The following is a 16,152-nucleotide window of genomic DNA, read 5'->3' as shown; positions in this document are numbered from 1 at the left end:
AGTCTATCGCTTTCTATTCCATAAACTCAGAGCGGTATCCAATAAAGTTCAAAAACAGGACTGGCTTCAAAAGCCTTAAAAGAATAAAACGGCTCAGTCAGTAAACTCCAAACGGTTCGTATGGGCTTCAGGGGTCGCAACAGGCTAACAGGGCGAGAGCTCCGGAAACCGCTTTGTACGAAACGAGTTTGAACCTTGTCGGAACGCAAGAAAACCCGGGCATCTTCCTTTCCCGACAGCTCGCCAACCTCACACACACACAGACCCTGCGTGGTTCTGCTTGGTGACCTGTCTTGCAGCGAACCCGCGCAGCCAGCGCCTGTTGAGGAGGCCCGGGCGGGCGAGAGAAGAGGAGGAGGAGAGAGGCGGCTCCCTCCTCTCACTCGGCGGCCATTTGCCTCCGCCCCTCGTCCCTTTCCTCGTCGCCAACGGGATCCGATCCCGCCAGACCTGCTCTCACCGCCGACGGCCGGGTCGCGGAGGAGCGTCCCTGGAAGCGAAGGCGGCTGGGCTGGTAAGTGGGGTGTGTTTTTTTTTGGAAAAGCAAGGTAAAGTTTCGCGAAGGGCTGTTGCTTCTTCCCTTTGCTTCTTCCGTCCCTTCCCTTTGTCGCCCTCGGAGACGCTTTCGAAACTCTCCAGAAATCTAAGTTTCCTCTTCCCTTCCTCTTATCTGTGGCCTGCAAGGTTAGGTGCCTATCGACCTCAAGCGACGCCTCGCGCCTGCGGGGGGGGGAAGGCGGGGGTTCTGATGCCTCTTCAGCCTTCACAGACGCCTTCCTACCTTTGGGGTGGCCACCTCCCCACCCCATACACACACGCGCGCGTCATGTCTTGTTTAGATGGCCGTGTAAACCCTCCCCACCCCACTCCCGGATCTGCCTAGCTTCTCCTGTCGACTGGCTGTGGACTGACACTAAAGGGTGTCTCACGTACTATGACAAAAGCGCGCTTAGGTGTGAGTGAAATGAGTCCAAAGTGCGTCGGGCAGGAATAAGTGATTTTAAAATAGGGGATTATGGCCATTGTTTTCTGCCTCTAACACCTTGATATTTTCATCCATTAGTCGTCTGCAACAGCCCTGGAGTCAGGCTTAGTTTAATTGTGTTCTCAACGTTCTCTGCTCAGTCCTTGTCTTTCCCATTTCTTCCGAACTCCGGCTAGTATGGAAAAAGGGAAGTACTTTCATTTTTGGTCCCTCCCCACCTGTTTCCACATTTCCACAGTCCCTATGTGTTGCTTTATATCCCCTTTCTTTTTACTGTGAAGGTTGGATAAATCTTCATTTTCCCAGATTTTGCTGGAACCCCTTGATCCCAGATATGTTTGAATTAACTTGATCTGCTTAGTAAATTATGATGGGGATATTCTAAGTATTTAACCCAGATATTACTTTCTTAACATGTTCTAAAACTGGCTTCTAATCCAATTCCCACTTGCATCTGGTAGAATGGTGTGACTGCATGCTGTATATATGGTTCTCCTGTTTGTGTGTGTGTCTTTGTGTGTGGCCCCATCATGTGTGCCCTATGAAATTTCCTACATGTAATGAAATAAGCAAGGCCATGCTTACTGCGTGAAGGGAAGGGATTATATGTAAATGCAGCAGTGTTCCATATGCATCCCTTCATATTGCATGCTAGCCAAGAATTTGAAGTCATAGGAATTGCTACAATAGAGGTACCAAATCAGAGCAAGATGTTAGGTGGTTAGAAAAATTACTATAAATTCCATACTCTTAAGGCAATTCATAGCAGAATAGGCAATACTCTTCCTTGTTACTGTCTACTGTCTGTGTGCTTAGTGAGCATTTTTGCATTCTTTGCCAAACAAGTAACTCTGCCGTGTGCATATATACCTGCTACGCTTCCCCTCTCCGCCTTCTTTCTTAATGTACGTGTAAGAGTATGTGCAATCCATTCTCTCACTGAGAAACTACCCACCCTTTTTTCCTATGCATATTTTTCGGTTTACCATAGCCAAGGAGATTTCCACTTGTTCCTACTTGGTTCTCAGACTATGAAGTTAGTCCTTTCATGGAACTGTAAATATTGTTTGGGGAAGGTATGCTATACTAGCTGAAATTATTTAATTAAGCAAGGAGGGAAAATTCACAGCACCTCCTTCCAGGTTCCCAGCCACATAATATATGCAGCTTTGCCGTAACCTAAGAGACTCTTTCTGTGAGCCTTAAACAATAGCCTTGTGGAAAACAGATCTGATACTTGCATGTGCTAGCTTGTGTGAAACTGCCAGTAGGAGCTGGTTTGTATACATGTTCCAGGTTCCATCCCCACATCTCATGTTAAAACAAAAAAATAGAATAAAGAATTGAAAAAGACTTTTGTTCTGTGTCTCACAAAATCTTAGTTAAAGCAACCAATATTATGTAGCTAAACCAATAGTCTGCTAAAGCACCTTTATATATTCAGAAAGTGTAACACACTTCATTGCATACTCGTAATTTTTTAAAGTTAGGGTCTGGAGTTGTTTCAAAAACAAACCAGCTTTGAATTAACCAATTGTTGATATGATTGGATTATACTGACATTTTTAGGGTTTTAGCCATAAGCATTATAGCTGAAGTTTAAAATTTAAATCTCCCAGTTGTGCTAACTTGACCTTTGAAGAATTCCAGGCTTTCAGAATGACAGCATGTGAAGGCAAGTCCAGGCAAACAGAAAGTGGAAGGTGTATATGCCAGTTTATCCTTTCTAGTAATGGTGGATGATAAAACTTCTGCCATTATTTGGATTCAGCCATGAGTCATGCAAGATAAAAACTCCCAAGAATGCTCTTAATGTGTATTGTATGTGGGTAGGCTGGTTTCCCCATCTCTATCTCAAAACTTTGGTGGAATCTATCTGTAGCCAAGATCTTCTTTCTGCATAATACCAGAATTTATTATGTGTGACCATCCTCCAATTTCTTAAAATAGGAAAGTCAATAGAGATGCTTCTTTTGCCACTTGATCATTGGATCTAATAATGTGTGAACCCCAAAGTGCTTTTAAACAATTATTTGTTTATTTGTTTAACAAAAAATTAAAATTATTTTAGTTCAACCATTGCATCAACTGACAGGTAAAATCATACTGTTTTTATTCTGTATAGTGCAGCTTTTCCTTATCAGGGCAGACACTGCAGTGTCATATTTACCTGTCCAGGGGATGAAGGTCACAAGGCTGGCTTTAGTCTTCCTACTTTTACACCAGTATAAATACTGTCATCATAAACTGTTTAGGTGGATAGACAGCATCTGTTGAGATGAAAGAGGTGACATCTTGTGATGTTACCTGGGAGGTTTTTGAGCTTGTGGATTCCAAAGAAGCAGAGTTCTCTGTGATCTGAATTCCATCATTTGTGGACTGAACCCTGCCCCACCTAGTTGGCTGAAGTGGATAGGAGGTTGGATCCAGGCAGTAGTCAACATTTCTTTGAAGGAAGGCAGTGTTGTCTTAAAAGGTACCCTGGTTTGCTCATTCCTCAAGAAGCCTGGCCTAGATGCAATGGAATTGGGCCAATATTGCCAAATTGTAAACCTTCCTTTTTGTGGGAAAGTTGTTGAAAAAGTGTTGGGTTCCACTTACAGAAATCTCAGGAGGGGGTATGGTTATCTGAACCCATGGGAGTCTGGTTTGAGGCATAGATACAGGAGAGACCACGTTAGTCCCACTCATGGATGATCCTGTGTCTTGAATGGAGGGAGCACAACCAACCTGATCATCCTAGATACTTCAGTGGCTTTCAAAGCTGTCCACCCAATGCTGTATCCTTCTGGGCTGCCTGTGGGGGATAGGATTTTTAAGCACTGTTTTATTGACCCATCTGGGGTCAGGGGAGAGATGGGCCCATGGATGGTCTGTTATGGGGTGTCCCAAGGCTTGGTGCTTTTCCCTGTCCTGTTTAATATCTACATAAAGCTATTGGGAAAAGTCGTTCATCAGTTTGGGGCGATACTCAGTTGTACATTTCCAACCAAGGCTCATTTGGAGATGCAATTGAAATTTTGACTATGAAGAAACAGGCTTAGACTCAGTCCAAACAAGATGGAGCAGCTGTTAATTTAAAAGCCTACTGATTCCAGTCCTGCACCAACTTTAATTCTCAAGGAGGTTGTGCTTTCCCAGAGAGAGCAGTCTCCTAGGTGGGTAGTGGGACCCACAGCTCCTGCTTGAAGAGCAGGTGGAAGTTGTGGCTAGTGTTTTAGTTGCAGCCTTACCTGGAACCAGATAGTCATGCGTGCCCTCATAATCTCTTGGTTGGATTACTAGAATTTGTTTCAGGTGGGACTGCCCCTTCAGACCACCCAGAAACTGCAGCTGGCCCAGGATGCCTCAGCCTACGTGCTTACTGGTCAGTCATTGCCTGACCACATTGCACTGTTGCTGTCAGGGCTTCACTGATTACTGGTGTATTTCCAAGTGCAATTCTTTACAGCCCTGTATGTCTCAGGGGCAAGGTACATAATAGCCTTCCTTCCCCAGACACATTTTGCCCATCCCATTCAGCTAGGCAATACCTATAGGGAGGTGTGGTAGAAGTTGACCTAACAACAGGCATTCTCTGTGGGAGCTTCCACCTTTGGGACAGCTTGCTCCCAAGGCAAGAATGGCTTCCACTCCCATGGCTTTCCATAGTCTAATGAAAACCTAGTTTTACCTTTGGGTGTTAGTTGTGTAGCTTGTGCCCATATTAGTCTAATGTTTTAAGGAAACTTGGTTTTATTTATTATTGTTATTTTATGTTTTTAATATCTGTAAACTACCTGGAATCCGCCCAGACTGAGAAAGGTATTAGCATCTGCAAGCTACTTCCTCAATTCTTGTGATATGTTGATTCTACATGGCTGCTAGAGCTAGCACTTCTGATAGTCATAAGGTTCCTGGTACTGATGGCAGGGATGTAGCATTACTGTATGAATATCTGTTTTGCAAATGTTTTTCTATAGTGCAGAAACAGTTGGAAGCTTTGTGAAATGTAAATGTTTATCTGTTTTAGCGAGAAACAGTATAGTCTTTTTATTTCTCTTGAAACATTCACAGCTTCTTTCTCTGGTCTGTTTAGGAACAATGTTAGGTTTCTTTCGCCGAACACTCGGACGCAAGTCTATGCATAAGCATGCTGAGAAAGAGCGGCTAAGAGAAGCTCAGCGAGCTGCAACTCACATCCCTGCGGCTGGAGATGAGAAATCTATAATTACATGCAGGGTCTCTTTGCTGGATGGAACTGATGTCAGTGTGGACTTACCGGTATGATACATTTTAATTTATTTTATCAAGAGTCTTGGCAAATGTTTAAGAAAATGGGTTCTCTTTATCTCTGAGTTGAACGGGATGCATTGTGTTCATGTCATTTAGTCAAGAATGCAGCAGTTGCTAATAGATGGTGGTATGTTAAAAGGTTCTTCAGAGGTGTTGTTCACAGGCCCTCGATCAGGTATTTTTAGACGTCCTGAGGAACAGAAACTATTGAGGGAATGGACTTTTCCTTCCCCTATAGCCCCTTGCATGCTTCTATAGAGGGTTGGGGAACTCTCCAAAGCAGATTTGGGTTGTATGAGAATATTTTTCTTCCAGTGTATTGCAGATTAAAGAGCAACCAAAGAAAGCTGCTTTGACATAGTTTTGGCTTTCTTGTTTTTTTTCCAGAAGCCTCAGGAACACTTTGTAAAAGAAAAAGATTTGTATGAGTTAAGGCTGACCCCTGGGGTCTTCATAAATACATTCATGAAGTTCTCTTGGCAGTGATTTGTATGATTTTGGGATACTTTTTTCAACTTCCCTGTCTAGCCTACATCCCTGCATTCCCATGTGGTTTTCCCCGACCCAATACTAACCAGGGCTGACCTTTCTTAGCTAAATGTGCTGTTCACTGCCTTTGGCTGATTTATGGCTCCGTTTAAGATGATGATGCTATGAAGAGAATTCTGTATGTGGTTTTGTCCTTTATTTCCTTTTGAGCAATACTGATAACTAGAAAAGAGAAAATGTCCAAGTCTCATTTGAAGAAAGAAACCATCAATTCTTTTCTGAAAATAGTAAGTTACTATGAAATGCTTATCTGTTCTTCGGGCTTTTTCTGGCTAGGGCAAAATTTTGAAACCTAAATAAGTTAATCTAGAAATGGATGGATTTTTATTTCAGTCTCTGTAATTGTAAACAATTACATCTGCTCCATTCTTTAGTATGATTGTAGCTCAAACATCAGTCCTAAAGCCAAGAAATTAAGTGAAGTTGATGTATAAGTTATGTAACTAATTAAGTCAAAAGTCAGTAGATTAAGGCAGTGTATTTTGGTGAAATACATTTAGAGTTCTGTTGCTACTTAGTTACTAAGATAGATCTTTTTAGAAATTAAAGAAACAGTGTTCTTGTTTTTAACTATCTCATGGAATATGTTGTATTTCACTGAGAGATATTTATTTCATCAGTGTATTGCCTCAATCCCAATGGTAACCCTAGACAACTTGCAAAATGTGCATATTTAAGGGTTAAAACAACTAACAGAAAAAAAAAATCATAACAAGTAACAGTAATGTTACTAACATTACATTAGTTTATGAAAACACAGTAGGGTTGGGGCCATGTGGACATCAGGGGCAATGCTGGTCCAGAGGGCAGGAGAAGACCCATCTCTAAGGTCCCACAGATGGCACTACTTTATTGATGGAACAAGCTGACCCTCCTAAATCTTACATGATGGGCAGAAACAACTGGAGACAGTAATCCCAGAGGTATCCAGATCCTAAGCCATGAAGGGTTTACTTTAAATTCTAGCCAGTGCAGCTTACAAAGTAAGGTATACCCATAACTACTCATGCTACTGCATTGTGGATCAGCTGTAGTTCCTGAATGTTCTTTGGGGGCAGCCACATATAGAGTGCATTGCAGTAGTCCATATGCAGGGTGACCAAGGCTTGAATAACTGTGTGAAGGGCCTTCTAATGCAGAGAGGATCATAACTGGCGCACCACGTGAATCTGTGCAAAGGCGTATATCTTTCTCATTTATGGAAGAGGTACTGTTTGGTAGGAAAAAAAGAGGGTATCTTGCAGAATCAGCGAGATTGCTGAAAAAATGGATTTTGCTGTGAAATGGCTGTATTCAGTCTGGTGATGAATGCAGACTTTATGAATTACTCCTTATTTATTTTTCTTTTAAAAAACAAGCAGCCTTTTCTCAGTATGAATTGCTTCAAAATTTCTGTTAGTAGAGAAGAATTTAATGCTTCAGTATTTGTGTGTGTGTTTTAAACTTTAACCTTTTATGAACGTTGGGTATGGGAAAAAAGCAAGCAGGAATTTAGGTTGACAGATTCTGGTAACTGCTTAGGGGCATTCATGATTTCCCATAACAGAGATCTGTTCTGATTTTTTCTGCATCTAAACTAGGCTTTTTCCAAAGAATGATGACATCTGTCTTGATGTCAAAACATCTGGACACATAAGAAATTTCAAAAGTTAATAGTTATTGCCACTCCTTTTCAGTGGGCTGAAAATTTTTGGACAAACCTCTTTCAGCAGAGTTTCCCCTGTGTGGCCATCTGAAAAGTTAGGAGAGTGAATTACCATCACCAAACCCTCAAACATTGTCCACCTGTTCTAAACTGATTAATAGACCAATATTTATGAATAGCTGAGATGGCATTAAGAGTTACTTTGTGACACATAGGTTTTTCTGAATCAGATCTCCATGCATGTAAAAGAGACATTGTGTTTGTTTAGAAACTCATGGAAGACGAGCAACCTTCAAGAGTTGCTCAAAAAGGAGCATACAAGTAGTGATTGAGAAATAAATAAAAAGCTTAACTTCTTTTTGAGACCTAATCTTGAGGCTCTATTTGTATATTCATGTGTAATATATATATACAGCCATCCCCTGTAGTTGCACCATAAACCCTCAGTGATATTTTTCCATTGTGAGAATGATAGTAATTGTATTTCACACTCAGTTGCTGGATTTTATAAAAAGTACATAATTGGTATTTAAGTTTTGAAATTATTCAAAATGTGTAATATTCATAAACTGAAAAAAATGGAAACATTTCAAGAAGTTACTTTTAGTTTTTTGCAACTTTTGAACTGCATTTAAATATCTTTGTTTTCAGTGTGGATTTAATAAGTAAAAAATCACTGCACTGCACAAAAAGTCTTGTTCTGGATTTTCTCATCTAATAAGAAAAGATGCTGAATTCTTACAACATAAAATTTTAATACCAGATGGTTTAGGGATTCAGGATCCTTGGAACAGAAATGATTAGTAACAAATGGCTTAGGAATAGCTATATAATTACTCTTTCAAATAACTTATTGTGTGCTGCAAAACTTTTATTAAATTGCAAAATTGTACATTTGAGGTAGAACTGTTGATCTTTCTGTGAGGAGCTATTTGATTACTACAATATACTATAGTTATTATTAAAACTTAAAATCATAAACAGCTTGGATAATCACTTTCAGTTTTTTTTCCTTCCTTTTTATTTGACCTTAGAGTGTATACATTCTGAATTAAAGTGAAAGCTCTTGGGTAGTTTGTTTGGCACTGAAGCTCTTGTTATGATTAGGAATGAAATGTGCAGTTCCGTGACATGAAAGAGCCTTAAAAAAAAAACCCCTCCTGGATTACTTTTTTTAAAAAAGAATTTTATTAAATTTCAGAAAAAGATAAAAGATACAGGAAAACAAAAAACTAAAAAAACACAAGAGAAAACTCTTAAACAGGTTACAAAGAGAAGTGACTCCTGACTTTAAACATCAGGGATATACAGCCATTTCCCATAATCAATCCCTTGCTCTATATTAAACCAAAATCACATTATTTCTACAAGTCAACCCTGTAGCACATTATAAAAATCACTAAGTACCATTGCTCCCTCTCCTTATATTAAAAAGAAGGAAAATATAAATCACCTAATCAACCCCCCCTAAAATAACTATTACTTAATTATTCCCTTCCTACTACTATTCTATACATTCCTGTCTCCTATGATAAAGATCAAAAATAAAAAAGCATGTAAATTGTCTGCCATTATAATTAATAATACAAGAAACATGAATTAATATTAATTTTTAAAGAAAAAAAACCTTAATAATCATAATCCCAGTCATTAACGATAACTAAAATCATCCAAAACCAAAAGACCATCCAGATAATTTTTTCTGATCCCTTAACCCACTTCAAAATAGACTAAACATTTACATATCCCCATAATAAGCACAGAGCTGATGTCATGAGCACTGATGGTGAGCAGGAGGGGGGCCCTATCCAGGGGGGAAAACGCATGCGTAGTGGCAAGAATTTGAGCTGTCATTCAAAGAGACACAGATCAGACCCGCCTTGACTTTTGGGGTTTATCTGAATGGGTTTTCTCACGCTTCTTCAGTTTGTTAGGATTTTCTGTCTAATGTAGCAGTAATAAAACACTAGAGACCTATTCCTCGTCTCAGCGTGGTTCCTGCTTGTTAGGACAGCTATTTTCTTAAAGAAATCAAACAGTCCAACTGCTCGCCTCACAAACACAGGCTTCTCTTCAAAAAACCCCCCATACATAAGAACCCCTTCTTTTCCATAACTTTCCATCAAAAAGTCAAATTCATTTATGTCTTGCAGCTCAATTTCTCCATTTAAGTTCTTCAAATCAACATTGTCAATTTCATCCAGGATTTCAGTAGACGCCCAACTCTTGCTCTTAGGAGAGACAATTCTATTGCTGTTAGATTCTTCAGTTTAGTGCACAACATCCCCAACCAGATCGCACATTTTAGACCACATATTTTCCACAATGCTCTGGTATCTTGCATAATAAATTGGCAGGAATCAGAAAGGATCTGCTTAATATCTGCTTTAATATCTCGATGGAAGTCAGAAAAATCCTGGTTAAGATCCTCCATGTCTGAGGCAGTAAATTATGGCATCCCCTAGATACTTAAATGGCAAAAGTAAAAAGTAATGGAAAATTTCCGAACTGAGTTAAGATAAGATAGCAGACAGTTCCACAAAGAAAGTAGCGGCAGGAAAGTAAACGTTCAGAACGGCAGATTCAGAGTGTAGGAAAAAAGCTAAAATTTTCAAAATTAGCACGAAAATAACAGGGAGACGATAACATACTCTCAACTCTCCTTACTATTGGGTGGAAAGCAGAATCCAAAGCTTAAAAATTAAAAAAAAAAATCACAGAAATAATGATAAGCACCAAGAGAGATCATTTCTCCTTAATGTAGAAAGCCTCTCCTAGGGTACAAATACTGGGGGGGGGGGGATAAATTGGGTGCTTTAGAAATGAGGTGGCTGGACTTAATGTCCCTTTAAGGCTACAATACAGCTTGGAAATGGTGACCCGCCTCCCGGCAAAGTCTTACCCATTGATCACGAATGCTGTTTACAATCTCCTGGCTGCAATTCGCCGTCTGGAGGACAAATGGGTCAATTCTGAGTGTTTTCCTTGGTCCAGAAAAGTGCTCCTGGGCTTCAGGAGAGACCAGCCTGAGCCCAAAAAAACAGCCATGATGCCAATTTTGCCCTCAGAGCTTGCGGGCAAAGCTGTTCAGTCTGCCATGATCCCACCGGAAGTCCAAAACCTCCTGGATTACAAACTGTGTGTTATCCTAAAAAAAAATTGAAATCTTTCTGGAAAATGCCTGTTAATAACAAAGAAATCTGAATTTCTTAATAGCTTTGGCTTCAGTAATCAATTCTAAGCCCTATTGGGAACTGTGTAGATAAATGGAGATAAAACAATAGGATCTATTATCATAATACAGTAAGAAGTTTGAGTTCCAGAGCTACTTCAGTAGTTTCTGGTTCATGTAGCTTCAACTATCTACTAGTAAAAAATTGACTATTATGATTTGAGGACAGGAGAACAGGTAATGTTATTTATAAAATTGTAAAATAGTGGAGTTGGAAGAGAGACAGGGATTATTTTGTCCTACCTCTAATATGTGCAGGAGAATCAATTACACCATCTTTGAGAGGTGGTTGTCCAGCTCCTCTTAAAAATTTTGTTATGGTTAGGAATGAAAGAGAGAGAAAACCCATAATTTCCATAGATACTCCATTCTACTATTATAAAGTTCTTTTCATCGGAAAGTGTGTCCATATATTAAAATGAAATCTAGATAACTACAACTTGTACCTGTTGTTTTTGGTCCTAGATTTTGTGGAATGGAAAATAGTTCCTGATCATCTTCCCTAGGGGACACTTTTAAGTACCTGAACACTGATACCATGTGTCTCCTCACTCTCCTTTTCTGAAGTTTGAATCTCCTCAGATCCTTCAGCCTGTTCTCATAGGATAGGTCCTCAATTCCCTGGACCATCTTTGCTACTCTCCATTAAACTTGTTCTAATCTATTATTTGGGAAAGTGAAAATTTTTGTCTCCTTCTTTGGTGTAGGAAACAAGCTGAAGGATGCATATCTTTCTGTCCTGCTTTCACCTCTTATATCTGAATAATTGACTTCCTTCACAGTTGAAAAAGTCTTTGAGAAATTAATTAGGATTGAGAGATACTTTCACAATTAATCTAACTTCCCCAAACTTGTTTAGTTTGAGAAACATTGTATCCCTTTAAAGATTTTAGCATCCTCTGTAGGGATATTTGTGGAACTAGGATTGAGAAAAACAAGTTTCACATATAACTTCATCAGTGTTAATCTTTTTCTTTGCGATGTTATATATATTCTTAGGACTTCAGTCAGGCCAGTTTTCCAGCACAGTGCACAAGAGTGGATGAAGTAGTGGACAAAGACTGGGAAAATCTAGGTTCAAAACATCCTTAGCCATGCAAACGCATTGGCTGTAAAGGAATGTAGACCTGGTGTTGGGAACTGGGGAGGAATGAGTGAACCATTAAGGGGGACCTTTCAGAAAAGATTACTTGGTCCTGAGAAAAAGGGAAGTATGGGGGAAGAAAATCAGAATAACCCCAAATGGGGCAGAGAAAAACCTTGAGGGGCTTTCAAGATTTTGTTGTCTTAACAAGCAGGAACCACACCGAGACGAGGAATAGGTCTCTAGTGTTTTATTACTGCTACATTAGACAGAAAATCCTACCAAACTGAAGAAGCGTGAGAAAACCCATACAGATAAACCCCAAAAGTCAAGGCGGGTCTGTTCTGTGTCTCTTCGAATGACAGCTCAAATTCTTGCTACTACGCATGCGTTTTCCCCCCTGGATAGGGGCCCCCTCCTGCTCGCCATCAGTGCTCATGACATTTGTTACTCTGCCCTATAGCATTAAAGAACATTCTTGGAATTCCTGCCATGACTGTTTCTTGCCTACAGTGGGTCATGCTTTCTCAACCCAACACACCTCACAGGATGGTTGTTGGAGGGGAAAAACTGGAAGAAAGAGTATTATGCATACCTCCAGGAAAGGTGGAATAAACATATCAACAAATAATTATCAATTCTTTTTTACAAGTCAGTAGGTTCACTTTTATTCTTTCTTTGGTCTCTGGAATTTTTATACAGCCAGAATTTGTTCGGTACCTGTAGTGACAGGAGACCTGGGCTTCCTTTTTTGCACTTCTGGCCTCAGAAATAGAGTTAATCTGTAACTAACCTGTATCTTCCTAACTCAATTTCTCTTGCAATTTCAGAAAAAAGCCAAAGGACAACATCTGTTTGAGCAGATAATGTACCACCTGGACCTTATTGAAAGTGATTACTTTGGTCTACGATTCATGGATTCAGCACAAGTGGCTGTGAGTAGCATAAGGTTTTTTTTGTTATGGTCATATAATAGATTAAATCATATTAAGTGGAACCTGAGATTTATGTATTAAATAGTGTGTTATAATCATGTTTTTCATGATAAAACAATGCATCAGAACACTTAGTTCAGGTGCTGTTCTTAGCCATGCTAGCTGGGATGGTCCAATATATCTAGAGGGCTCCAATTTGGGAAATGTTCATTTAACATTTTTTAGAAGAGTCTGGTATACCTTTTCTGACTAACAAATTTGATTAAAAAGCATAAGCTTTCAGACACCTTCTGATTTTTTTGCACCATAGGCTAACATGGTTCTCTTACAATGTTAACATCTTTCAGTTGCTGTTCTTTTATGTGCTTCCGCCAGCTCACGTTAAACAATTTGCTGGTTATGTCATGTTTTCTTGTGTGACTTGTCCATATATCCTCAGGTTATTGTCAATACTGGGTACCACACTAACCTAAGGTAACTAATAATTCACTGATTTGCAGTCCACGTGCATTTATGATTTTTATATGTTGGTAATTTTTGCCAATCCTTTAAAAAAATGTCTGTTAAACAGCTTGTTTTAATTTGAAGTTCTTTTTTGTTTTGCAAATCATCAAAGCATGATGTGCTATAGTTTCCTTGAAAAGAAAATTGTTTACTTCGTCCTGTGTGCTATGCATATAGGTAGTCCTCAACTTACAATCACAATTGGGACTGGAATTTCCATCGTTAAGTCGTTGCAGTCATAAGTCAAGTCACCACATGACTGGACCTGATTTTACGACCATTTTTACAGCAGTCATTAAGCAAATCCAGTTTCCCCAACGGGCATTTTTTGCCAGAATATGGCAAAAAAGGCACAAAATGTGATCACGTGACCGCGGGATGCTGCAATCAGTCATAAATGCGAGCTGGTTGCCAGGTGCCTGAAGTGCGATCATGTGACCATGGGGGGTGGTGCGAGATTTTGTCATGCTTGGAAGTGCTTTACAGGCCGTAAAGCACCCATTCTGAGTCTGTTGTAACATTGGACCATCGTTAAACAGTCGTAAATCGAGGACTACCTGTATATTGAAAGTCCTCTTTAGTTATGAAGGTGCTGTTTGTGTTCTTTACTGTTTATCTTGCTCCCCCCTCCCATTTTATTAGAGGTTAGCAGTGAGTTAAGAACTTTTTCCTGTTCACTCAGCATAATGCAGAATATTCTGTATAAGTCCCACTATCTAACAATTTCCCTTCTTGATTAACTAGGTTAATATGTATGTACTTGATTTATACCCTAGCCTTCTACCCTGGCAAACACTCAAATTTAAAACAGAAGCAGAATATAAAAAGTAAAATGAATAATAAAATAATGTTAAAAACATCTTACAATTAAAAGCATGGTAAAAGATCAGTTCGAAAACATGCAAATGTGAGTAGATTAATAGGTACCGCTTCGGCGGGCAGGTAATGGCGTTCCGTTTAGTCCTGCCAGCCACATGACCACGGAGGAAGTGTCTACGGACAAATGCCGGCTCTTCGGCTTTGAAACGGAGATGAGCACCGCCCCCTAGAGTCAGACACGACTGGACTTAATGTCAAGGGAAACCTTTACCTTTACTAAAAGATCTTTACAGATTTTCTGAGAGTGGAGTCCTAGGAGTATATTTTGAGAGTAATGCAGGAACTGTCCCTCTTCCACAAACCAGAAAAATTGAGCCTCTGACACAGGGGGTATCTTCAAGAGGTTCTTTCCTGCTACTCTTAACAGCTGGACTGGTTTATAATCAGAGTGGTATCAGAATTTCCCAGAATAATTTGGGCAGTGTGGTGTGTCTGTGTCTTTGTGTGTCCATTCTACGACTCCATGTTTGAAAAGACTTCAGAAGTTACAGCAATTGGAGCAACTTTGGATTTCTTGATAATGAATTCTGGTTCCATCTGAATATCTCTTAGATTTATTTTTATAGTAGACAAAAAGATGTGGTTGAGTTTGGTTTTGATCTGCTGCTATGGTTAGATGAATATATATTTTCAGTTTTGCTGAACTCCTTAACTCAGGAGCAGGAAACCTGTGAGTCTTCAAATGTTATTAATTACATTTTCCCACCATTGGACTACTGGAAGTTTAGCCTGGGTAATTTCTTGTTTCTGAGATCAACTGTAGTGACCAGAAATTTAGGAAGAGTCATAAGGAAAATATTTAGATCCACCAATGTTATAGAATAGGTATTAAATGTTCATTACCCCTACAGAGGCTAAAATCCAAGTGGGAAGCACATAGATTCCTCCTCTCTAGTTAGTTGAATGATACAGTTTATTTGAATTGAAGCCTGTTTTATGCCTGGTTTTGGTTCAGAAACAGCCCTGATTAGTCTTATGGATGATCTTTGCTGTTGGATAGGGGAATGCATTCCTGTTAGATCTGCTGAACTTCCCTGCAGTTGTTGAACATTTCTGGACCTTGCTGGTTTGGGACTGAAGTTGCAATATTACAATGGCCCTTCTTAGGATCAGCATGAGAAAGTGCATTCTTACGCAATGTCTTTGCCATTGATTTATGGCAAGAGCGGATTTAATGCACCAGTTTTGCCTCTTAAATCCTCCCATTGCTAAAAATTTCAGCCTAATTCACTCCATCAGTGTCATCACAGCACTAACCTTGGGACCTTGATGATGTCATTTTAAATAGTTTTTCAGTCACAAGGGGATGACCATTCCTGGATTAGGGCAACCCACAAGAGTTCTCTTTTGTCTCCTGTAATGGTTTTTATTTGTTGCCAACATGTAAGAGTTCTTGTGTTTGTTTATGTTTGTTTGTCTCGTTGTTTAATATTACACTTCAGGATTTCTTGAATCTTGCCGTTGTGTACTTTCCTAGTACAAGGGAGCTAGAATTCCAAGTGAACAAACATAAAACTATGCAAGTGTTAGATGTCAAAATCTTTTTTTTTTAATTCCTCCAGACAGAGAAAAACAAATTAATTATTTTTTCAGTCTGTGAGATGCATTTTTAAACAATTATTTTGGCTGTTAGGGGCCACAGAGGCTGTGATTTGTAATGTCATAAAGTGAGTCATTCTGAACAATTGACAGGTTTTAAGGGTAAAGGGATGCATGTACTTTGACTTGCATTTTACTGAGAAATTGCTAAAAATTACACTGAAAAATAGGCCCCTTTTCCATTAAATTTTAGCATTGTGATCTGGGGCTGCAGGATAGGGGCCAGTGGCTGCTTACAGACTGTGGGTTGCCCAGCTGTTTTAAAAAATAAGAATTAAAACATTACTGCCCATCCTCACAGAGGAAGTAGAGATCACTCTGTCACACTACCATTGGCATGACATTTCGAGTTTGGCTACAGGAGAATTTTATTCTCTAGCTAGTGCAGTTGTTGTGGACTTGTGGAAAAACAAGCTTTCCCTCTTTGGCCAACCTGCTCTTTCATCTGCAGGAAATTCCATATTA

The 16,152-nt window shown here is 39.5% G+C and overlaps 1 protein-coding gene across 1 annotated transcript in view; it reads left to right on the top strand.

Annotated features, from left to right (window-relative positions):
- The first annotated feature begins 373 nt into the window (after positions 1 to 373).
- EPB41L5 (erythrocyte membrane protein band 4.1 like 5) overlaps positions 374 to 16,152 on the top strand; it is a 67,206-nt gene continuing 51,427 nt past the window's right edge. The window contains exons 1-3 of the mRNA XM_063288808.1: positions 374 to 514; positions 5,064 to 5,248; positions 12,601 to 12,705. Of these exons, the coding sequence (XP_063144878.1) occupies positions 5,069 to 5,248; positions 12,601 to 12,705 (285 nt within the window). The 5' untranslated portion in view covers positions 374 to 514; positions 5,064 to 5,068. The remainder of the gene's footprint in view (positions 515 to 5,063; positions 5,249 to 12,600; positions 12,706 to 16,152) is intronic.

The sequence above is a fragment of the Candoia aspera genome, chromosome 1 (assembly GCF_035149785.1).
Source record: "Candoia aspera isolate rCanAsp1 chromosome 1, rCanAsp1.hap2, whole genome shotgun sequence".
NCBI classification, from domain to species: Eukaryota; Metazoa; Chordata; class Lepidosauria; order Squamata; family Boidae; genus Candoia; species Candoia aspera.
The sequence above is the reverse complement of the archived record's forward strand: the minus strand, read 5'-3'. Positions and strand labels throughout refer to the sequence as shown.